The sequence below is a fragment of the Ranitomeya variabilis genome, chromosome 3, assembly GCF_051348905.1.
Source record: "Ranitomeya variabilis isolate aRanVar5 chromosome 3, aRanVar5.hap1, whole genome shotgun sequence".
NCBI classification, from domain to species: Eukaryota; Metazoa; Chordata; class Amphibia; order Anura; family Dendrobatidae; genus Ranitomeya; species Ranitomeya variabilis.
In genome coordinates, this window is record NC_135234.1 from 55,371,277 (window position 1) to 55,396,775 (window position 25,499).

The following is a 25,499-nucleotide window of genomic DNA, read 5'->3' on the forward strand; positions in this document are numbered from 1 at the left end:
CAATCATAAGCAGACAGTGTCAAAAAGGAGAGAAAAGAACGCCCCCCCCCCACCATAGGCTACAGCAGGTTTCTCAGCGTGAGACATGTAATAACAGACACTGATCTCATTACAGAGTTCAGTGTGATCACAAAATTACGGTAGCAGAGCAAAGATGAGTGTGATTATATACAGCCTATCAGCTTTCACCTTATGGCAGAGGTGTTTGTAATGAGATAGAGCTCAGCAACACTGGCTGACATGAGATGGAAGCTGAAGGTTTATGTAATCACACTCGGCTCTGCTTTACTCCCAACACTTTGTAATCACACACAGCTCTACAGCTAGACCAGTGAGAAGAGCAGGCTGTATGTCACTACATGTCTCACGCTGAAAAATCTGCTCTAACCTACTGTGGGGGCGTGTTCTTTTCTCCCCTTCTTGACACTGCCTGCTTATGATTGGTCAACCTCATGCAGGGGAAGAAGTACATGCCCCCAGAGACAAATCTCTAGCAACGCTCAAATGGACATAGAATAAGTTATAATCTAAAATTTACAAGCGAATATTACACCAATGGAGAGAAGAAATTAAAAAAAAACAAAAAACAATGTTTTACTCACCTCTGTAGCCACTATTCCATTATGTGGCCAGTTTAACATTCTCAAACTGGTGAAAGGTCTCCCTTACCATAATGACGATTAGAAGTGCTCACTTTTTGCTATTTTTAAGTGTTTTATTTTAATATTTTGTGATGGTTCAATGCTGGGTTTATAGTGTACTATTTGGGAACTTTCTATTTACTGGGAAAAACATATTTAGTGGTGTTAGGAACGTCATCCTGAAGTTAACAGCTAAGCCATGCTGCAACCATAGTTAGTAACTTGCATTTCTCGGCACACCGTCGATATTAACTAATCATCATCGGATGACTGGACTTTTGTCACATTGAGCTTTCCTAAGTACTGTCACCTCCTATGTTGGAAAAAGATATTTGACTAAATTTCGGCCTCACACAGAGAGGGTGGAAGGGTGTGCTTTAAGCTTTTTGTTTCAAAAAACAATTCTTAACTAATTTTCACTTTTTTTCAGTTTATTATATACTGGAATACTGGTAATAAAGTGAAATTTCTGATTTCCTGATCATCTCGTGCCCTTCATCCCGGTATATATTGAGTTAAGAGTAAAGGTAAAGAAAAGACACATCAGTGTATTAGGTCCTCTAACAAAACAATATACAATCAGTGTGAACTGTAGGAAAACTTCAATCAAAATTAAAAAAAAGAAAAGAACTACCAAAAGTGAATGGAATACAGAAAAATAGAGGCACGTAGAAAACCTTAAGTTTTCTGGGACTTTTATGCTGATTATCCATCAGTATGAGTTCATCAATATGAAATTAGTGATAGTCCAATTTGCAGCATAACTGCCGATCAGCCGATTGTGGGGGATGTGGTGCACGGAAAGTGGCACAGTGCCATCCAGGGTATAGTGGCCATGAGTGGTACTGCAACTCTTTCCAATTCACTTGTATAGAAAAAAGCTTGAAACATTAGAAAACTCATTCTAGATTATTTCCTACATTGATTGGTGATTATCTTATCCATAACTGCTTTAAAATAGGAAAAAATGAAAATCGCTTACTTTTTTCTATATTTTAATGCACGGATGCTGATGTCAAAAGTATATGTCATATAATGTATTTTACTTTAATATATAGCAGAGTGGATTTTGTAATAATATAGTGCTACGCATCTCCCTGCAGTCCTATGTAAAACCATAAATAGCAGATTGTGACATTATAAGTCTATATAAAATAGCACACAAGTAGTATATACTTAGTAATATATATTTAGCTGGATAGTTGACGGGGGGGGGGGGCGTCATCGCTTATCGTCACCTTTGGTCCCCATTATGAGGACTCATTAAGAACTGTACTATTCAGGCGCCGTCTGTTCTTCCCATTCATCCCCAGTGCAGAGACTGTCCTTGATCTTTAACAATCTGCTCCTTATTTCACGACCTCCATTTTTTTCTCTATTTACAATGTAAATACAACTTGGTCCAAAATGAAAATAGGATAAACAAAAAAATAAAACAAAACAAAGCCTCTTTCCTTCCCGGAAGCACCATGGTAACAAGCCGCCATAAAGAGGTGCTTGTAAGTGTGCCGCTATTCAAACAGGACTGAAGAGTCCAGAGCGTTCAGCTATAAGCACAAGGACGCGGCCGAGGGGACATGAAAGGCTCTAGTCATCACATCTTCTTATGTGACCTAACAGCATAAGCACAGTGAGAGCTCGGAACTAGATGAAAGACGCTCGGGGACCGGAGTCATGGAGCAGATCAGCACCTTGTGTATTTATGCCTGCTGCGTCTGCATGTAGCCCAGGAAAATCTGCATAAGGGTCTCGTATCAGACACTGTGGGGGGTATAATGGAATAATGCCTGAGAGCTGCTCATATTCATGGGTAAATGTGCACTGTGTGTATATATACAGTATATATAAATATATACCGTATATACACGGTATACATATATACATGTATGTGCAAACACTAGCTGCAGACAATGTAATATAAATATGCAGCGGTCATATAGTCTCACACAACCATTTAAGGGAATCTAGCAGATTTTTTCATAGTATACTAACAGCATCCTGAACACACATACCGTATATACACACTCACATATATATATATATATATATATATATATATATATATATATATATATATATATAGATATATACACATACACGCACACATAAATATACTCACACACACACACACACTGTACATACAGTATATATAACACATGAATATGCATACAGTATATATGTATATATATATACACATACACACACATATATATATATATATATATATATATATATATATATACACTCACACACAGATATACCATTCATACAGTATATATAACACATGAATATACACTGTACATACATATATATACACTCACCGGCCACTTTATTAGGTACACCTGTCCAACTTCTTGTTAACACTTAATTTCTAATCAGCCAATCACATGGCGGCAACTCAGTGCATTTAGGCATGTAGACATGGTCAAGACAATCTCCTGCAGTTCAAACCGAGCATCAGTATGGGGAAGAAAGGTGATTTGAGTGCCTTTGAACGTGGCATGGTTGTTGGTGCCAGAAGGGCTGGTCTGAGTATTTCAGAAACTGCTGATCTACTGGGATTTTCACGCACAACCATCTCTAGGGTTTACAAAGAATGGTCCGAAAAAGAAAAAAAATCCAGTGAGCGGCAGTTCTGTGGGCGGAAATGCCTTGTTGATGCCAGAGGTCAGAGGAGAATGGGCAGACTGGTTCGAGCTGATAGAAAGGCAACAGTGACTCAAATCGCCACCCGTTACAACCAAGGTAGGCCTAAGAGCATCTCTGAACGCACAGTGCGTCGAACTTTGAGGCAGATGGGCTACAGCAGCAGAAGACCACACCGGGTACCACTCCTTTCAGCTAAGAACAGGAAACTGAGGCTACAATTTGTACAAGCTCATCGAAATTGGACAGTAGAAGATTGGAAAAACGTTGCTTGGTCTGATGAGTCTCGATTTCTGCTGCGACATTCGGATGGTAGGGTCAGAATTTGGCGTAAACAACATGAAAGCATGGATCCATCCTGCCTTGTATGGAGCATCTTTGGGATGTGCAGCCGACAAATCTGCGGCAACTGTGTGATGCCATCATGTCAATATGGACCAAAATCTCTGAGGAATGCTTCCAGCACCTTGTTGAATCTATGCCACGAAGAATTGAGGCAGTTCTGAAGGCAAAAGGGGGTCCAACCCGTTACTAGCATGGTGTACCTAATAAAGTGGCCGGTGAGTGTATATATATATATATATATGCACATACACACACACACATATATATATATATATATATACTGTATATATAAACACTCACACACACATATACCATACATACAGTAAAACACACGAATATACATACAGTATACATATATATATATATACTGTATATATATATATATATATATATATATATATATATATATATATATATATATACACACACACACACACATTATATATATACACTGTGTTCCAAATTATTATGCAAACTGGATTTAAGTGTCATAAAGATTTAATTGTTTTGTTTTTCAAATAAACTCGTGGATGGTATTGTGTCTCAGGGCTCAATGGATCACTGAAATCAATCTTAAACACATGTGATAATTGGTTTTCCAGGTGATTCTAATTAAAGGAAAACTACTTAAAGATGATGTTCCACATTATTAAGTAGGTCACAGTTTTCAAGTAACATGGGAAAGAAAAAGGATCTCTCTGCTGCTGAAAAGCATCAAATAGTGCAATGCCTTGGTGAATGGATGAAAACATTAGAAATTTTCAAAAACATTAGCGTGATCATCGTACTGTTAAGAGATTTGTGGCTGTATCTGAGCACAAATGTGTTTGTGCTGATAAAGGCATAATGAGGAAGATTTCTGCCAGGCAAGTTCATCGGATTAAGAGAGCAGCTGCTAAAAAGCCATTACAAAGCAGCAAACAGATATTTGAAGCTGCTGGTACCTCTGGAGTCCCTCGAACCTCAAGGTGTAGGCTCCTTCAAAGGCTTGCTGTGGTGCATAAACCTACTATTCGGCCACCCTTAAACAGTGTTCACAAGCAGAAATGGTTGTATTGGGCCCACACATACATGAAGACTAATTTCCAAACAGCCTTGTTTACTGATAAGTGTTGAGCAACCCTGGACGGTCCAGATGGATGTAGTAGTGGATGGTTGGTGGATGGCCACCATGTCCCAACAAGGCTGCAACGTCAGTGAGGAGGTGAAGGAGTCATGTTTTGGGCCGGAATCATGGGAAACAGCTGGTAAGGCCCTTTAAGGTTCCTGAAGGTGTGAAAATGACCTCTGCAAAGTATATAAAGTTTCTGACTGACAACTTTCTTCTATGGTCTAAAAAGCAGAAATGTGCCTTCAGGAGCAAAATCATCTTCATGCTGACAATGCCCCATCTCATGCTGCAAAGAAAACCTCTGAGTCATTGGCTGCTATGGGCATAAAGGAGATAAACTCATGGTGTAGCCACCATCTTCCCCTGACCTCAACCCTATAGAGAACCTTTGGAGTATCATCAAGCAAAAGATCTATGAGGGTGGGAGGCAGTTCACATCCAAACAGCAGCTCTGGGAGGCTATTCCAACTTCATGCAAAGAAATACAAGCAGAAACTCTCCAAAAACTCACAAGTTCAATGGATGCAAAAATTGTGAAGGTGACATCAAAGAAGGGTCCTTTGTTAACATGTAACTTGGCCTGTTGGGATGTTTTGGCGTTAAATAGCTTTTTTGTTCAGTGAATGTGACCTCCTAATGCTGCAAATTCCACAAATGAGCATTTTCAGTTCTTTAAAACATATCAAATGTTTAGAAATTCTACTGTGCATAATAATTTGGAACAGTGCATTTTGAGCTTTTATTCATTTTGGAGATTATACTGTTATCATTGGGAGGTTTCTTCAATAAAATTCGATGTATAATCTAACGGGTGATTACTTTTATTAGACTGACTGTCATTTGCACCGACCATTTAGGAAAATCTGATAAAAATGTAATTTGCATAATAATTTGGAACATAGTGTATATACACACACACACAGGTAACCAAAGGAAAAATCAGTCACAAGTAAATCGCACTTCCAATCAAACAATATACCCAAAAAAATGTAAGTAAAGAGCAAGCTAACACATGAAGATAAAAATATATTTCATTGAAAGAATAAATAACAAAATAAATATATTGTTATCTTCCATCCAGATTTATCTTTAGTGCCATCAGTTCTCCCCTCCTTTTTTTTTTTTATACTTACCTTCTACATTTTGTTTGGAGACCCCATGTATTCCTGCTCATGTGACAATCCATGACTCTTCTCCTCATCTTTTTAAAAATGTTTGTTATTTATGCTTTCAATAAAATAGATTCTTATGTTCATGTGTTAGTTCGCTCTTTACTTCCATTCTTTTGGGGTATATACGCACATACATATACATATACATATATACCGTATATATATATATATATATATATATATATATATATATATATATATATATATATATATATATATATACACACACATACTATTGATGTGGATGGTAACTAAGATCTACATTACATCCCTAAGACAAAGATGAACGTGATCAGGACATAGGGCAGGAAGTGTTGTCATGAGGTCAGAAGAGTACAGAAGATCAATCTGATTGTTCGAGCACTGATAGAAAATAGACTTTTACAAAAATTGTTCCCATGGACGACAGTAACCTCAGTATGGAAATAATCTGTTTGCAATCCTCATAAAGTGAGACAAATGGTTACCAAAGAAAGAATACATTAAATTATCATTACAGGGGAACTAACAATTACCGAAAAGAGTACCAAAGGTTTCATTTTTTATTTTAGTCATCAAAAAAGTTATGAAACTTTGTAAACCACTTTATTAGAGGATTCATCTTCCATTGTGTAAAAAAATGCATGTAAGCGTCTTCGCCTGCTTTCTCCCCAATCTTTTTGCTATTAGAACGTTCTCATTTGGAGTACAGCTGATGGCAGTGATGGGTCGGCACGGTCTCCTCCTCTGAGTGTTGTGCTTATCAGTCTCCTGCAGCAGCTTATCCCCAATGTTAGTGATACAGGTGCTGAGCTGACCCATCACCCATCACTGCCATCATCTGTACTCCAAATGAGTATGTTCTGATATCAATGCAGCTAAAGGCAGGACAATGGACTGGCGGAAAGCAGGAAAAGTCACTTACATGCAATTTTTTTTACAGGATTGAAGACAAATCCTAAAATGATTTGCAAAGTTTCACAACTATCGAGGGTGATCAAAAAACAAATTAAATAAATAAATACAAAAATTATTTTAGTTTAGCATAAATGAAAACACAATCTGTGGCTCAGTTCTACGAGACATCATACATGACCGCCTACAATCCGCTGATGGTGCCTGCAGGATAATAGTAAATATGGTAGAATTATCAAAAGCCAGGTAAGAAATTAGTGAGTCACTACTGAGATTAAAATGAGCAATTATAATAATATATGCTGAACCTGGAGCTTTACTTTAAGAATGAGACAATCCACTACAGCCATTTGTAGTGTGCCATCACTGTGCAGAGGCTCTGGATACCTTTCCTGATTCCAGCGTAGGTGCTGTTAAGTCCGCTGCGTTTCTTGCGATGACGGTACAACCAGATGCTAAATACCATCAGTATGATCCAGCAGGCCGCACCGATCCCCGCTATAAAGGCTGGCTGCTTTACCACATCTGATATCTGCTGGGCAAGACTGACTTGATCACCAGGAGGCACGGGATTTCCAAAGGAATCTATTAAAAAGAAAAAAAAGACAATTTTCTTACATTTTCTACTGATAGTCACAAATTAAAATTTGTGGCAATTAATTAATACAAGTAGGATTATCATATTATCCTATAAACGTATCGCATTGTACATCCTTGTGTAGGGACTTATTGAGAAGCCCGATGGGTGCAGTAAAACCTCCTATTCATGAAGTGTCTTACTTATGATGCCATTTCTTATACCCAGGGTTGGACTGGTCTACAGGAGAACAGGAGAATTCTCCGGTGGGCCACCACCCTCTTCTATGAGCAGTACTTGGCACTATATACTTGAATCACCATATACAGACTAAGGGCAGAGACAGACTGCCGTATTTCTCGTGCGAGAATCGTATTGTAAACCTCGTACTGACTGTAGGCTCTCCTGACCTGAGCTTGACAGCTGCATAGTAATACATCATACTGTCTTGCTCAGGTCAGGAGAGGTGCCAGGCCAGTACGAGTTTTACGATGTGATTCTCACATGAGAAATACGGCAGTCTGTCTCTGCCCAAAGGTGGGGCCCTGGAGTTGGTTACTGGTGGGCCCTTGGGACCCATTCCGACACCATTACTAGTATGAATGCACCCTTGGCTTTGACTCTTGGATCTAGATGTTTTGGAATACTCAGTTCTCTTATACTATAGGGTCATTCATATATCTCCCCCCCCCCCCATCTTGAAGTTTTCTAGCCGGTAGGCACAGCCTTGTCTATAGCTCATACATCCATGTTACTGTACTACAATATCCACATGTAACTCAGTTCATCAGCCTTTGTTCAGAGTTCAGTAGTTTTCATTGCTTGGAGCTAAACATATGTTAAGACATGAAAGCCAATTAACGAGATTGAAAAGAGTAATAAACATCTAGAACAACCGGTGTCGAAGCATCGAAGCCTCAGAGAAGGAAGGATATAAGATGTTGTGCCACGTGAGCTATGAACAACGTTTTCTTTCTTGCCTACGAGTCTTTGAACTGATGACTTGTTGTGTTGGCCGTCATAAGTAGATATATGTTTCATGGTTGTACAAAGAAGAGGAAGTCAAAGGACAAAAAAAAAAATTCAATGTTGGTCATGATCTAATCTATTGGCCATCTCTGTCTCAGTTTTTGGGAGAAAGCACGAGACCTAAACTGGTCACATACATTAGATGTATCATAAATGAACCCACCAGCTTAGGAGTGTGGGAAGACACCAGAGAAGCCTAGGGAAACCCACACAAACACGGGGAGAACATACAAACTCCTTGCAGATGTCCTTTGTGGGATTTGAACCCAGGACACCAGCACTGGAAAGCAACAGTGCTAACCACTGAGCCACCGTGCTGCCCATGCTCATGCTGCAGGTCAAGAAAGGATGAATAAAATATGTAAATGAGCTGCTAAGATCTATGGGCCGGAGAATCGGCCTCCAGAGATTATTTTAAATAAAAGGAGAATTAACAGCGTGAGACATGTAATGATGGACAGTCTTCTCTCCTCATCTACATGTCTCACACTGGTAACAACCCCTAAATAATGCCATTTATACAAATACCTGATATAACTAGTAAATCATTTTCTGATGCTAACCTCCCTTTACAAGGAACCTGTCATGTCAAAAAATACTAGTAACCTGCAGATATGGGGATAATCTGCAGGCTAATGGCATTCTGAAGCTGTGCGGTTGCCATACTGGAAGTTGGGCTACTGGGAGGAAACAAACATTACTCCTCCTGGCAGCCTCCGGCTTTCAGTCATAGAGGAGTGGCCAGTCATCACTCAGCAGCAGAAACCATGCCCCGGCACTGACTGACAGCCGGCTCCATACTGCTGCACTGCTGAGCGCCAGTCAGTCAGTGCTGGGGGTGCAGCTACAGCTGACTATGTTGAGCGGTGACTGAAGCCGCGCTGGCCACACCTCTACGACTGAAAGCCAGAGGCTGCCGTGAGCATTAAAGTTCATGTCCTACAGGTAGCCAGACTTTCAGTACAGTGGTCGCACAGCTTTATAATGCTATTAACCTGCAGATTAACCCCATATCTACAGGATAATAGCGTTAAGGGACTTGTCAGTTTCCCTTTAGGTTCCAGCAGATGGCCGCCTTTCCTGTTAGTATCCTAGAAGACCGTTTATTTCATGAACTTGAAGAATGTCTTGCATACTACCTAATCAGATTTTTCTACCATTTTTGCACTTCAAAGTCTCTTTAAGACCGTGTCACTTCAGAGCTGAGAAAGTTACAAGATTCTTTTCTCTGCAGCTTTAAAAAAAAATAAATAAAGGTGATGAGCAATGAATCAAGCCTCCAATCTTCCCTAATACCCTGTGATTGACTGACGAGACGCCGTAACCCTTGTCCTGTGCACCTTGCAACAATAGCCATAAGTGCTTGTAAATCTGACTGTGCAGATTACAGCATCCCTCGAGCACTTAACACTTGGCACGGATGGTGAAACCCTGCATTAAGGGGAAGCAACGGCAGTAAGCGTATTTGGGAACGAGTACTGGGGTGATGAACGCCGGATACACACTTGGCAGCGGAGAGGGTGACAAAACCGTAATAAATATATCACAACACTCAGTTCTTACGTCTGATTTGTTTATTCATGGTAAGGTAGTGCTTGATCAAGATCTACTGCCGTAAAGTGACTATGGGGGGTTGAGGGTGCCGTAAAAAGTAAGGAATGGTTAAGGGGGGACTGGTACATGGAAGAGTTGAAAACTCTGGTGCACGAGATGGTTCTTAGGACGCCGTCACTTGTATGGCTTGCACTTGCCAGAAAACTAGTATTTTCCACCCTTTATCCCTTGAAATTTTCCACCGGTCCTGTGATGAACCCATCATTTCTCTAAACACATGTATTGTGACTAGTGATGAGCGAGTATACTCGTTGCTCGGGTGGTCTCCGAGTATTTGTTAGTGTTCAGAGATTTAGTTTTCATCACGGCAGCTGAATGATTTACAGCTACTAGCCAGCCTGAGTACATGTGGGGGTTGCCTGGTTGTAATCAAGCTGGCTAATAGCTGTAAATCATTCAGCTGCCGCGATGAAATCTTAATCTCCGAACACTAACAAATACTCGGAGATCACCCGAGCGTGCTCGGGAAAACCTGAGCAACGAGTACACTCGCTCATCACTAACCCAGTCACATCTTTCGCCGTCCTCATTTTTATATCACCATTGGTCAGAAGACAGAAAAGAGAAGAGCCTGTCTACTTTTAGGCCGAGTGGGACAGGGAGGGCCAAGAAAAGGGGAGAGTGAGATATATTTTAATTCCTTCACAACCCTATATAATGCAGCAAATTGGCGACCGGCCATCATTTTGCTGGACTTGCCCAAAGCGAATCGCAAAAAAAAAAAAAAATCAGATTCCAGTAAAACCAAATTTTGGGGTAAATTTCAAAGTGAATTCTATTTGCCTGGAATCCATTTTGCTCATCTCTAGCAGGGACCCTGGAATATAGGAGGGCTGGAGGGATTGGCCATACATCCTAATAAAGGAGCCTTATACAGCAGCCACGTCCCTGCCACATTCACTCAGGGCAGATCCGGGCCCACAGTCTCCTGCTCTGATGGCTGTGACCCCACAGTCTCTGACACCTGGATCGCCCAGGTTTACGGATTTCACAGCTATTTGTGAGCCGGGGCGAGCAACTGGATCAGGTTTTATGAGGGCGCTTGGTGACTGTTCTTGTATCAGGCCAGCTGGGCAAAACCATATAAAATGGACCATGACTAATGAATTTAGGCCGCCCCCCTATATCCCATCCTCGGCCCGAGCACAGCTGAAGCATGGAGAAGTGGAACAGAGTTTTAATTTTAAGACAACAGAACTTACTCCTTAATTCCCACGGCTTTGCGTCATGTCAGTTGTTGAAATTTTACTAAGAACGGTGCAAGTGAACGAATGAACAGAGATTGGAAGCAAACCTTGATATTCAACGACAGCAAGCAGAGAGTTTGACAGAGGAATTTATATTCATACACAAAAATTAGGTTTTTGCTCCTCTGGATCAACGTTATAGGTTATAGGTTTAACTCGTGTCTTATTTCAAGCTTAATAGGAATCTGTCAGCAGGTTTTTCCTATCTGATCTGAGAGCAGCATGGTGTATGGGAAGAGACCCTGATTCCAGCAATGTGTCACTTACTGGGCTGTTTGTTGTAGTTTTGATAAAATCACTGTTTTATCAACTGGATATTATCATTAGATGACTAGTAAACTGGCTACCATGCAGTCCTTCATATTCAGAGCTTTTCATAACCCCAATAAAAACTAAAATATAATAGCACTGAAACAATACATTCCAGGAATGTATTTACTATAAATTTGTCAAATAAATATATTATAGTTATACTGACTGAATATATCCCCTATATAAAGATATGACTTATGAAGGCACAGACTGGACACAGATATGTCTTTTGTGAGTAAAGGGAGCCCTCTAGTGGTTAAGTCCATTATTATCCAGTGCTGGGTATAGCACAAAAAAAGAGTTAATCATAAAAAAAAAACAACTAAAAAGTCATGAGAAAATGACAGCATTTGGCAACTGTAGACGATTACTGAAATATTTTAATTTATTGGTTCTATAAAACATCAATTAATTAAGAAGCAAATATATAACTGAATTAGAACACTAAGTTAATTTAATAGCATCTCTTGATATGAGATTTGCAAGCATACCTATAGTATCTGTATTATATCTACTGTATCATACTTATAGTATCTCTATTATATTCACTGTAGTACGTCTAGAGTATAGATGGAAACAATAGATGCCACATTTACAATATTGCAAAAGGGAATATAATGACTGTAAGTGGTGGCTTCTGCCACCTGGTGGTAAAAAAATAAAAACGCAGGTCATGACATTTTGCTTTTTCATTCCTGCTGCAGTATATTGGTACGGGAGCAAAACCAGGCAATAAAAGCATCAGCCGACCAGTTATCTTAGCAAAAGAAATAAAGTTTGTTTCCATCTACATGTCTTAAGAAGATTAATGTTAAATGGGTTGTCGACTTTCATAAAACTTTGTTTTATGTGGTAGTTGCATAAACAAATAAACAAGGGTATTATTTACCCTTCCTGGGTCCAGCCCAGTTTCTAATGGCACGCTTCTACAGCAACAGCCAGACTGTTAATAATTGGGCACCAAATGAGCTTCAAAGTCCTGTATCATTTCTCATTAACGGGGTCCTCACTCTACTCTTAACCTGTGAGATCTGTGCAGCACGAAACACAATTCAGTGAGTTCAGGAGAAGAGTAAGGAGCAAAAAGAGTTTAAGAAGAGAGAATGGGAAAGGAATGTTCTCTTCTCAGGAAGCAGCAATAAGCACCACTACAGAAAACCAAGACAAGAAAGAAGTCTTGGACTAATGAAAAAGAAAAAAAGGAAAAAAAAAGAAGTCTGGACTGATGATAATAAAAGTAGCATATATTAATATAATTGTACAGTGTAAGAGGAAAGAAGAAATTAAGGAAGGCTATACGAACACATATATTGGGATGTCTAACTATTTAACTATTCCCCCTACAGGAGCTTTTATGACCTCTCATTTTATATATTTCTCCCAGTGAACTGTGGTGAACTCACCGCTGTACCATGAGACTTTTTCTCACTGTGCTAGTAGTGATCTTACTGAGGTCCCCGCAGTTCAGGGGCCTGGCTGGAACACAGCCTCAGTGACCTGCGGTAACCTCAATGACATCACCATTAGTCACTGAGACTAGAGAGTGGTAATCAGCCTGGACGGTCGCATCTTGGCACTGTTCATGTTGAAAACTGTTTATCCCCAGACACGGATTACGTCATGGTACAGAGTGATGGATATGTGAGGAATATGATTGTTTTTTATTATTGTTTTTTTTTTTACAGGCGACCATGGCTTCAGCTTCAGTGGAATTGGGCATTAGGTGGGTATAACTGTGTTTATTATTTTTAAATAAAAAAGGAAAAGTGTGTTTTTTTTATTTCAAAGACTTTATTCTGGCTTTGTGTTCATTTACAATACAACTATAGGATTGGTAATGGAAATGTGTCTTAAAGACGCCTCTCCATTAATAAGCCATGGGCTTGATGTCACTGGACAATACAAAGAGGAAATCAGCCACACAAATATGAACCCCACTTGCCACCACTACAGAGCAAGTGGAAAGAGCCGGGTAAAGAGCCAGAATTGGCGCATCTAACAGATGAGCTTTTTCTGAGAGGCTGCGGGCTCGGGGGTGGGTTAATATCCATGGCCCCTTACCAGCCTGAGAATACCAGCCCCCAGCCATCTGCTTTAGCTCAGCTGTTTGTCAAAAATGGGGGACCCCATGCCGTTTTTCTAAATTATTCATTTACATTAAATAAAAAAACGGCGTGGGCCTAATAACCAGCCTTGCTATAGCTGACAGATGAGCATTGCAGCACACAGCTGTCAGTTTTGCCTGGATTCTGTTGTGAATTCCGTTCTGGAGCTCCCTCCTGTGGTTGCTAATGGTATTTTTGTGAGTTCTGCCCTTGGGCTCCCTCTGGTGGTTTCGAGTGGAACTGCTGCTCCTTTAGGTAGCTGTAGCAGCTGCCTTCACTAATCGCCTTGCCTGGGTTTGTTATTTAAACCTGCTCTGGGCTTTAGTTCATGCCTGCTGTCAATGTTCTTGGTTGGATTTGGTTCTCTCCTTGTATTTCTCATATGGCCTGTCCTTGTCAGCAAAAGATAAGTTTTTGCTAGTTTTTGTTTGTCTATTTGCTTGGACTCTATTGCTCTGCAAATATGTCTCTTTTTGTCCAGCTTGTCACTATGTCTTATTCAGGCTAGCTGGAAGCTCTGGGAAAGCAGATTTGCCCCTCCACACCGTGAGTCGGTGTGGAGTTCATTTTTGTAAACTCTGCGTGGATTTTGTAGTTTTTAATGCTGACCGCACAGTATCCTTTTCTCTCTGTCTATCAAGTTTAGTATTGGCCTCCTTTGCTGAATTCTGATTTCATTTCTGTGTACGTCATTTCCCTCTCCATTCACAGTCAATATTTGTGGGGGGCTGTCTTTCCTTTTGGGGGTTTCTCTGAGGCAAGATAGCTTTCTATTTCCTTCTTTTGGGGTAGTTAGTTCTTAGGCTGTGAAGAGGTGTCTAGGGAGAGTCAGGAACATCCCACGGCTATTACTAGTGTTGTTGTTAGGATTAGGGACTGCGGTCAGTAGAGATACCACCTTCTCAGAGCTCGTCACATGTTGCGTTTTAGCCACCAGGTCATATCAGTGTGGCCTCTTAACCACCAGGTCATAACAGATTCTAATAAAAAATACAGGGGAATTATTATTTATTTAGAGTGCAGGTGCCAACTGCTGAATAATGCCATTAGCCAGCCTGCTCCCGCTGTTATTAGCAGCAGAAGGCGTAGGCTGGTGGGAGTAGTAGTTAGATCAGCCAACGTCAGTGACCGGAGGTAAACTTTATACCTCTGATCACAGCTGCAGGCTCACACAGTAATGTTCTGAACTCCTGGAGAAGTCCACGTTCAGGCTCTGTGCCCGAACAGTAGGTGTTTGGCACGGACCACAAACTTTACTGTTCGGGTTCGTCCGCCATCTCCAATGGTAACGTTCAAATACTAGAGGTTAGGACCATTTTGAATAGGGTCACCTTGACGCGGTGGAATGGCTTTTACATCTTTCTGTTCAAAATGATGTTAACTAAGCACCCTATATTATTTTCCTTCACTATTGCTGTTTATTTACTGCAGGGTATTTGCATATTACGATTTTATCTTGGGTTTCGTCTGTTTAGTGGCCAGTGTGGCTATACGCTTGCACGCTGCATGCACACCAATTTATGTTGCAGTTAATTTCTTTAGGTTTTGTTCTGTCACATAAAGACAATCTCATAGACAGATAATTAGTCTTCTTTAGAAAAAATGATGATTGTTCAAAACTCTGAAAGATTTTATGTTTTTTTGGCGACTGGCCACCCTGTGGTTGTTATGTGGATTGCAGGCTGGTGAGGGATTCAGAGCAGGTTACATGAAACAGCTGTCGCTCATTCATTCCTTATGTCTCTATGTCTCATGCAACTACTGAATAACAGTGCTGCTATATCCCACACCACTTGTGAGCGGCGCTCCTTTTCTACTCCTTCCTTTTTTGCATTGTCTTACGGTGCTTTTTTGGCATGAGCACCCCTGTATCTGCCTCCCACTGGACGATGTGAAAACTTCCATATAGTTGCACAGGTGTGTCAGCGCTTCTACCGCCTCATTCACACTGATACAATGCAGACATATACTGGGCAGTGTACCGGGGGAGGACCCTGGATTATAGGTTTGCGTTCATTCTGGTCATACTCAATAGGTGCACATATTTTATTATGCTGTGGCTCAGCATTTAGCCTGTTTCTGTCTATATGACACTTATCTAACTTTTTGCCATGGCATGTGGTATGACACATAAGGCTACTGATTTTGTGCTGCCCCGTGTATGGTTTGATTGACCTTTATAGGATAATCTTTATTTATACAGAGCATCTGCTGTGTAATTTTGCATTGCACCAATTTGAAATGATTAAGGACTACGCATGGGACCTTCATTTTGTTGGTTATCTAGCTCCACATATAGCTTACATCTACTTGGTTCTTGTTTGAGGCTATGCCCACATTGGTATGCAGTGTGCCTATCTGAGACATGCTAGCAGCTTTATTTTGGAGCCTAGTACTGACCAACATATTGGGCCTAACCTGAGATTGGTGCTCCATATATACTTAAACCTCTGAGGTGCACAACCGGCGAAGACACCCAACCATGAAACTATTCTGTTTATTATTTGATACTCTTGCAAGACATTTTTCAACAAACACCTTTTTTTTTCTCTTTCATGTGTGGGTCCTGGAATGACAAATATGTAGTGTGGTCACCCAGAGGACTATATGGCGGGTAACTAGTATATGGGCTTTGATGACACCTTGTCATTTATACCTTCCTGCTCATGGTTGGATTGTAGTGTCCCTATGTATATACCATGATTTATTATATATTTATTATAGCCTACGTTTGACCAGATTTTCTGACATTGTCACATAACTATACTTCTTATGTGTTATTCCAGGGGGTACTCATTCCTATGGTTTTAATTGATTTTAATGTTTGTGCTTTGTGACTCTAATACAATATGTTATTTAGTGGCATTTGCTGGTGGTCCCTGGAATATAGTCTGTCTCTTTTTCTCTGTAATCCTAGTACCGGGGGAGGGCATTACATAGGATTGGTATATAACTCACCTAACTGGATGAACTGCGGCTCACTTTTCACCCCGGGCCCGGCCCCGGTGCCAGCGGCCACCTCCACGCTGTACTTGATGCCAGGTACCAGGTAGGGGATGACTACGGAGAGAGTGGAGCCATCAACGGTCTTGTTAATGTGATATCGGGTTTCATTTCCAAGACACCAAACCTAGAAAGCAAGAAAAACAATGAATATTCCACCATGGGAGAACACGGACCCGGCCTTGAGTGACGGCTGGGGGATTGCCTATAGCTGCCATTATTATACATCTTGTTATGGATCCTGTGATTTCTGGGTCCCCAAAATTCATTTATCATTATGTTTTTGTTTTTAATTCAGTTGTTACATTATTATAATTCTTCTATAAGTGCAGTAACTTTTCAGGCCAAAATCATTCACTAAATGATAGCTCTTTAGGGTCCCTCCACAGTGACCCCCAACAGTTACTGGAAGCATAGTCTGCCCGAACTATACAACCATCGGAGAGACAGCGCGCTGCAACACATGGCTGACTGCTATCACTACCAGGGGCGGACATATCACTGGTGCAACCAATGCAGCCGCACCGAGGCCCCAGAGGTAAGGGGGCCACTACCACCTCCAAAGCAGGGGCTATTGGACCATGCATTGTTCTGTCTCTGTCCGCCACTGATCACTACACTCAAAATGTAGGAAAAATACAGGGACGCATTATATTGTTCTAAAAACAATGAGTGTGGATAAAATGTATCTATTGTGCATTAACACACACAACATAAAACACCTAATAATGAAAAAAAAAAGGTAACTACTCCCCAAACACACAAAGAGCTGATGGTAAGATGGAGCACAGAATAAACATGTTCTCAGATTGTATTGCTGTCTCCATATTTTCTATTTGTATTTTGGAGTCTGATTGATGTTTGCTGGCGGAGGCCAGCAATGGTAGAATGGGGCTGGTTTACCTATATCTCTCATATCCAAGTATTATCGTCTATCTGTATCCAGTATCTCTGTATTATCTATTATGTATATATACAGTGGAGAAAATAAGTATTTGTTACACTGCCGATTTTGCAAGCTTTCCCACCTACAAAGAATGGAGAGGTCTGTAATTGTTATCGTAGGTACACTTCAACAGTGAGAGACAGAATCGAAAAATAAAAAACAGAAAATCACATTGTATGATTTTTAAATAATTAAATTGCATTTTATTGCATGAAATAAGTATTTCCTCACCTTCCAACCAGCAAGAATTCTGGCTCTCACAGACCTGTTACTTTCTCTTTAAGAAGCCCTCCTACTCTGCACTCCTTACCTGTATTAATTGCATACACTCATTCAATGACACTCCAACCTCTCCACCATGGCCAAGACCAAAGAGCTGTCTAATGACACCAGTGATAAAATTGTAGACCTGCACAAGGCTGGGATGGGCTGCAGGACAATAGGCAAGCAGCTTGGTGAGAAGGCGACAACTGATGGCACAATTATTAGAAAATGGAAGATGGCCGTCAATCTTCCTCTGTCTTGGGCTCCATGTAAGATCTCGCCTTGTGGGTTAGGATGATTCTGAGAATGGTCAGGAATCAGCCCAGAACTTCATGAGAGAATTTGGTCAATGACTTGAAGAGAACTGGGACTACAGTCTCAAACATTAGTGCTAGTAGCACACTATGCCGTCATGGATTAAAATCCTGCAGGGCACACAAGGTCCCCCTGCTCACGCCAGCACATGTCCAGGATTGTTTGAAATTCACCAATGACCATCTGGATGATCCAGAGGAGGCATTGAAGATGGTCATGTCATCAGATGAGACCAAAATAGAACTTTTTGGTACCGACTCCACTCACCGTGTTTGGAGGGAAAAAAAAGATGATTACAACCCCAAGAACGCTGCCCCAACTGTGAAGCATGGTGGGGGAAACATCATACTTTGGGGGTGGTTTTCTGCAAAGGGGAAAAGACGACTGCACTGTATTGAAGTGAGGGTGATGAGGTCTTGTATCATGAGATTTTGGCCAACAACCTTCTTCCCTCAGTAAGAGCATTGAAGATGGGTCATGTCTGGGTCTTCCAGCATGACAATGACCTAAAACACACAGCCAGGGGAACTGAGGAGTGACTCTATAAGAAGCATTTCAAAGTCCTGGAGCGGCCTCGCCAGTCTCCACACCTGAACCCAATAGAAAATCTTTAGAGGGAGCTGAGACTCCTTGTTGCCCATCATCAGTCCCAAAACCTGAAAGATCTGGAGATCTGTATGGAGGAGTGGGCCAAAATCCCTGCTGCAGTGTGTGCAAACTTGGTAACGGACTACAGGAAATGTCTGGCCTCTGTAATTGCAAAGAAAGGTTTCTGTACCAAATATTAAGTTCTGTTTTTTTATTGTATCAAATCCTTATTTCATGCAATAAAATGCAAAATTATTATATAAGAATCATACAATGGGATTTTCTGCTTTTTATATTTAGGGTCTCTCCCTCACAAGTTAAGTGTACCTATAAAAATCACAGATCTCTCCATTCTTTGTAGGTGGGAAAACTTACAACATTGGCAGTGTAACAAATACTTATTTTCCCCACTCTATCTATCTATCTATCTATCTATCTATCTATCTATCTATCTATCTATCTATCTATCTATCTAGTAAAAAAGGAACAGCACAATAATTCACAGCGGGTGCCAGGCCTCCAGGCAAACAGTCTAATACTTGCCAAACTAAACAGAAGAAAAAAAATGAAGGCAGCACTCCAATTGTTTCAGGTGGAAAGGCTTGACAAAGGCTCAGTAGGAGCCGAAACGTTGCCCAGGATGAGTGGGGCAGAATAAAGTTTTTTTTCACTTATTTCCACCTGAAACAATTGGAGTGATGTTTTCATTTTTTTTTCTTCTATCTATCTATTATCCATCTATCTATTATCTATCTATCTATCTATCTATCTATCTATCTATCTATCTATCTAGCTATCTATTATCTATCTATCTACCTATCCGTCTGTCTTGTATCTGTCGATTATTGTAACCTCTCTGCTTGCCAATTATATAAGCAAACACACACATACAGTTAGGTCCATATATATTTGGACAGAGACAACATTTTTCTAATTTTGGTTATAGACATAACCACAATGAATTTTAAACAAAACCATTCAGATGCAGTTGAAGTTCAGACTTTCAGCTTTCATTTGAGGGTATCCACATTAAAATTGGATGAAGGGTTTAGGAGTTTCAGCTCCTTAACATATGCCACCCTGTTTTTAAAGGGACCAAAAGTAATTGGACAATTGACTCCAAGGCTATTTCATGAACAGGTGTGGGCAATCCCTTTGCTATGTCATTCTCAATTAAGCAGATAAAAGGCCTGGAGTTGATTTGAGATGTGGTGCTTGCATTTGGAAGGTTTTGCTGTGAAGTAAACATGCGGTCAAAGGAGCTCTCCATGTAGGTGAAACAAGCCATCCTTAGGCTGCGAAAACAGTAAAAACCCATCCGAGAAATTGCTACAATATTAGGAGTGGCAAAATCTACAGTTTGGTACATCCTGAGAAAGAAAGAAAGCACTGGTGAACTCATCAATGCAAAAAGACCTGGGCGTCCACGGAAGACAACGGTGGTGGAGGATAGAAGAATAATCTCCATGGTGAAGAGAAACCCCTACACAACAGCCAACCAAGTGACCAACACTCTCCAGGAGGTCGGCGTATCAATATCCAAATCTACCATAAAGAGAAGACTGCATGAAAGTAAATACAGAGGGTTCACTGCACGGTGCAAGTCACTCATAAGCATCAAGAATAAAAAGGCTAGACTGGACTTTGCTATAAAACATCTAAAAAAGCCAGCACAGTTCTGGAAGAACATTCTTTGGACAGATGAAACCAAGATCAACCTCTACCACAGGGGTCGGGAACCTATGGCTCGCGAGCCAGATATGGCTCTTTTGATGGCCGTATCTGGCTCGCAGACAGGGCTCCTACCTGTCTATGGGAAGGATCAGTGGCGTAGGAAGGGGGGTGCGGGGGGGGCGGGCCGCCCCGGGCGGCACAATGCGGGGGGGCGGCACAATGCGGGGGTGAGTCAGTGGCGTATCTAGGGGGGGAGCAGCCGGCAGGGGGGCGCAGTCGGGCCGCCTAAAGCGGCGGTCCGCAGTGTCTCCCCCGGCGGCTGCATTCTGTCACCCCCCGCGCTGGGAGTCAGCTGTTCTCTGTGCCGACTGTCAAGCTGACAGCCGGCACAGAGAAGCTGCAGCGTGCCGGCTCCCAGTGTTCAATTGTACTCGTATCTGTGATGCGAGTACAATTGAAGCTCTGACTGCCGGGTCAGAGCGATGCCAGCAGCGTGATCAGGTCATGTGATCACGCTGCTGACGTCACTCTCCTGCGCGGCAGAGCAGGAGATGCAGAGCGGTGGTAAGTGCTCCAATGGAGCTGAAGACACCGAAAGTGCAGGGGGGGAATTTACTGTGTGGGGAAGGGGGGCATATATTGTGGGGGGGATTTACTGTGAGTGGGGATGGGGGCATTTATTGTGGGGGGGATTTACTGTGAGTGGGGATGGGGGCATATATTGTGGGGGGGATTTACTGTGAGTGGGGATGGGGGCATTTATTGTGGGGGGGATTTACTGTGAGTGGGGATGGGGGCATTTATTGTGGGGGGGATTTACTGTGAGCGGGGATGGGGGGCATATATTCTGGGGGGATTTACTGTGAGTGGGGATGTGGGGGATTTACTGTGAGTGGGGATAGTGGGATATATTATTGGATTGGGGATATTTAGTATGAGTGGAGATGGGGGGATTTATTGTGGGGGGAGATTTAATGTGAGTGGAGATGGGGTATTTATTGTGTGTGGGGGGAGATTTGTCATGGGGATGGGGGGATTTAATGTGTGGGGGAGATCTGAGGACACAAAATGAAGAGCAAAGGGGGAGATGGGGGGGCATATATGAGGAAACAGTATGGGGGATGGGTGCAGACAGCTTGGGGTCAAACAGGGGAATGTATGCGGACACAGTATGAGTAGTGATGTGAAAAACGTATGTGGACAGAGTACGGGGAGTGAGGGTGTTGGGATGTGTGCATGCGTAGCATGGGGGACAGTGTAAGGGCACAGCCAGGAGGGGATATGATACAAAGGAGGGGGAGTGTGATGAGAGAGTACAGTATAAATACTGGGCCCTATAGGGGGGACACAGTGTGAGAGGTCAGTGTGAAGAGGGGTCCGGTATAGAAAGGGGAGGTCAGTGTGAAGAGCAAGTACCATAAGACAGACAGTGTGGGGGTCATATTTTATGCAGACAATATAGTGCGGGGAAATTTTTTATTCAGGAGCATTATAATGACACTTGTATCTTTAAGGGCGTCATGTGGAGACTTTCTGCAAAAGAGCGGAGAAGATGGAAGTCTGCAGAGACGGCTGTGGATGAGAAAACTCATCATGGTGTCTGGACAAGATGAAGAAAAGAAGAACGGCTCCAGAGGCGACGTCATCTATAAGGTACCTGGATGTAAATGTTATTTGTGATACTGACTAACTCTCATGTTTTTATTTATGTTAGGAGCATTAAAGGGGATGTCCAGGTTTGTGATGAGGCTGCAGTCATTCTTTGTGACTGCAGACTTCTGAGTTCTCACAGTGCACCCTGCACACTGTCAGGATTCTCTGGTGCTGGCGATTTACATACATGCGGTCACGTGCTGACTAGACATGTGTGGCCTCACTCTATGAAAATGAACTGAGCGAGGCCAGGCACGTCTAGTCGGAATGTGGTCGGAAGTATACAAATCGCATGCTTGTGCTGACATGACTGTCCACCGGCCAGGGAGAATCCTAAAAGTGTGCAATGCATTAGTTGTGAGAATTCAGAAGCTGCGATGTCAGGATTCACCTCTGCAGGTTCCAGTCGTCGACACATGGACACGTCACTCATATGCGATTTTCATACTCATGGTCCTGTAACAACGAGCTTCTCTTCTGCTTCTCTCAGTTTTTCACTGAACATTGGGAGCTTAAGGGAGAGGAGCTCGTCGGTACATGACTAAGTGTGAAAATCGCATACGTTCTAGGGGGGGGGGGGGGCGCCAAACTCGGGAACAGCCCCGGGCGGCAAAAGCTCTAGCTACGCCCCTGGGAAGGATGCATGCACCGCGCTCCATCAGGCCGCGGTGCACGCTGATATTGGTAGTTCTTTGATGGCCTGATAAGCATTGGCGGCAGTGGTGAGCGGCAGGGAGCATGGACTACATTTCCCATAACTCCCTGCATAGCCGCGCCGTCTGCAAGCACGCACCTGCGTCCCCTAGTGAAGCGGCATCTGCCTCCTCCCTTGTGTCTCCCTTGGACGTTCCAGAAACCCCTGGCTGTGCTGCTGCTTTGAAGGTGCACTAAGCCACCGCTGGACCTAAACAATAATTCGCTGTAAAATAATAAAATAGATAATTGACATAACTGACAATGCGTTGTGTGACATGTCCAACATTCCAGCTTCTTTCTTCTGCGAATGCCTCAAAGCTGGCATTCTCTCAACATCAGGTGGGAAGAATGCCAGCTTCCAGTCATGCGCAGGAAAAAGAAGAAGCCAGACTGCTGGACTGATGTCATGCATCGCAAGCTCACAATGTAAGTTATTTATTTAATTTTTTTACTGCTAATTACCATTGTTTCAGTCCAGTTGTGGCTTTATACAGCAGGGAGGAGCATTCCTTGCTGTACTAAGTGAACATTGGAGTGATTGATCTGTCAATGGCCCTTTAAACATATTGTACGGCTCTCGCGGAATTATATTTCAAAATATGTGGCGTTTACGGCTCTCTTAGCCAAAAAGGTTCCTGACCCCTGCTCTACCAGAATGATGGAAAGAGAAAAGTATGGCGAAGGCGTGGTACAGCTCATGACCCAAAGCATACCACATCATCTGTAAAACACGGCGGAGGCAGTGTGATGGCTTGGGCATGCATGGCTGCCAGTGGCACTGGGTCACTAGTGTTTATTGATGATGTGACACAGGACAAAAGCAGCCGAATGAATTCTGAGGTATTCAGAGCCATACTGTGTGCTCAGATCCAGCCAAATGCAGCCAAACTGATTGGTCGTCGTTTCATACTACAGATGGACAATGACCCAAAACATAAAGCCAAAGCAACCCAGGAGTTAATTAAAGCAAAGAAGTGGAATATTCCTGAATGGCCAAGTCAGTCACCTGATCTCAACCCAATTGAGCATGCATTTCACTTGTTAAAGACTAAACTTCAGACAGAAAGGCCCACAAACAAACAGCAACTGAAAACCACCGCAGTGAAGGCCTGGCAGAGCATCAAAAAGGAAGAAACACAGCGTCTGGTGATGTCCATGAGTTCAAGACTTCAGGCAGTCATTGCCAACAAAGGGTTTTCAACCAAGTACTAGAAATGAACATTTTATTTAAAGTTATTTAATCTGTCCAATTACTTTTGGTCCCTTTAAAAACAGCATGGCACATGTTAAGGAGCTGAAACTCCTAAACCCTTCATCCAATTTTAATGTTGATACCCTCAATGAAAACTGAAAGTCTGAACTTCAACTGCATCTGAATTGGGTTTTTTAAAATTCATTGTGGTAATATCTATAACCAAAATTAGAAAAGTGTTGTCTCTGTCCAAATATATATGGACTTAACTGTATATACAGTATATCTAAAAAACTCCATAGAGCTAAATAAATCATTCCCATAAATAAACCTAACCACCATACACTCCAGTTTTCACCAACTACCTAAATGTTTAGGATCTGAATGCTTTGTGAGTTAAGTCAATAATTACACAGTCACAGTAAGTAAATCCTAATTTTCGGCTTCAGTTTTGCATTAATTTTCTATATCAAATTTCAGCGATATTTCTGGAGCTGAAGTTTCTCTTGTCGCCACTAGATGGAGACACATGACCACACATCCCATTCCTACATTTGGTTCCGATTATGTTGTGAATTTACTATAAATTGTTACATTTTGCTTCATTGTAACATTTTTTGTAATAAATCTTTTATTAAGTTTTCTCACATTTATACAATATTGCAATCGTTGGTTATACCACAACTTACTCGCAAATACAATCAGTAGTACATGCGAATAGTGACACAAATAAGAAGAAAACTTAAATAGGACCATGAAAAATTGTACTTGAAGGCTCATTTATTGTGTCAGGGAAAACAAAGGCTTTGGCTAAATTAAAAATGAAATGTCAGGCGAGGTGCTTACTAACAAAAGCTATTTGTGGCTCTAAAATGTCATTTTATTTGGTTCTCCTCGACTTATTGAGTGAGTACACCACGTCGCTGACGTCAGGGATAGATCTCCGCAGCGAAGAAGCCAGGAGGTGCCTGAATTTTGTGAACATTGTTATTATGATGTATGGCAGCTGCTTTAACCATCCATTACCTTGTATTCTTGGACCAAACCATTTTGGTTTTCTTCTGGGGGTGGTTGCCAGTTGACTACAATTGCAGTCCCATTGCCGTCATTTTTGGTAATGGTGACGCTCTGAGGCGGAGCACTGGGTGCTGGAAGGTAAAAAAAAATATTTACAAGTCAATAGCAGAAATATATAGATATATAGAGCAAGTATGGGATTTTCATACTTCCTGTCACATTCCGACTAGACGTGTGCGATCTGCTCACGTCTAGTTGGCATGTGACCACATGTATGCAAGCCATATACTTGCAGTTATGCGCCCGCTGCTTCCTGCAATGGAGAATCGAGACAGCAGGCACACTACACACTGTGAGGACTCGCAAGTCTGCGGTCATAGAGTGACTGCAGGCTTGGACCCTAAGGCTGAACACGCCCTTTGCACACAACCAATTTTCTTGTATGAATGCCACCTGTG

At 41.8% G+C, this 25,499-nt stretch overlaps 1 protein-coding gene across 6 annotated transcripts in view; it reads right to left on the reverse strand.

Annotated features, from left to right (window-relative positions):
• ROBO1 (roundabout guidance receptor 1) overlaps positions 1–25,499 on the reverse strand; it is a 1,469,611-nt gene that overhangs the window by 60,534 nt on the left and 1,383,578 nt on the right. For all 6 annotated transcript variants that reach the window (XM_077294071.1, XM_077294068.1, XM_077294069.1 and 3 more), the window contains 3 exons: positions 25,051–25,172; positions 16,652–16,823; positions 7,197–7,394 (listed from right to left, as the gene is read on the reverse strand). In XM_077294071.1, coding sequence (XP_077150186.1) covers positions 7,197–7,394; positions 16,652–16,823; positions 25,051–25,172 — 492 coding nt within the window. The remainder of the gene's footprint in view (positions 1–7,196; positions 7,395–16,651; positions 16,824–25,050; positions 25,173–25,499) is intronic.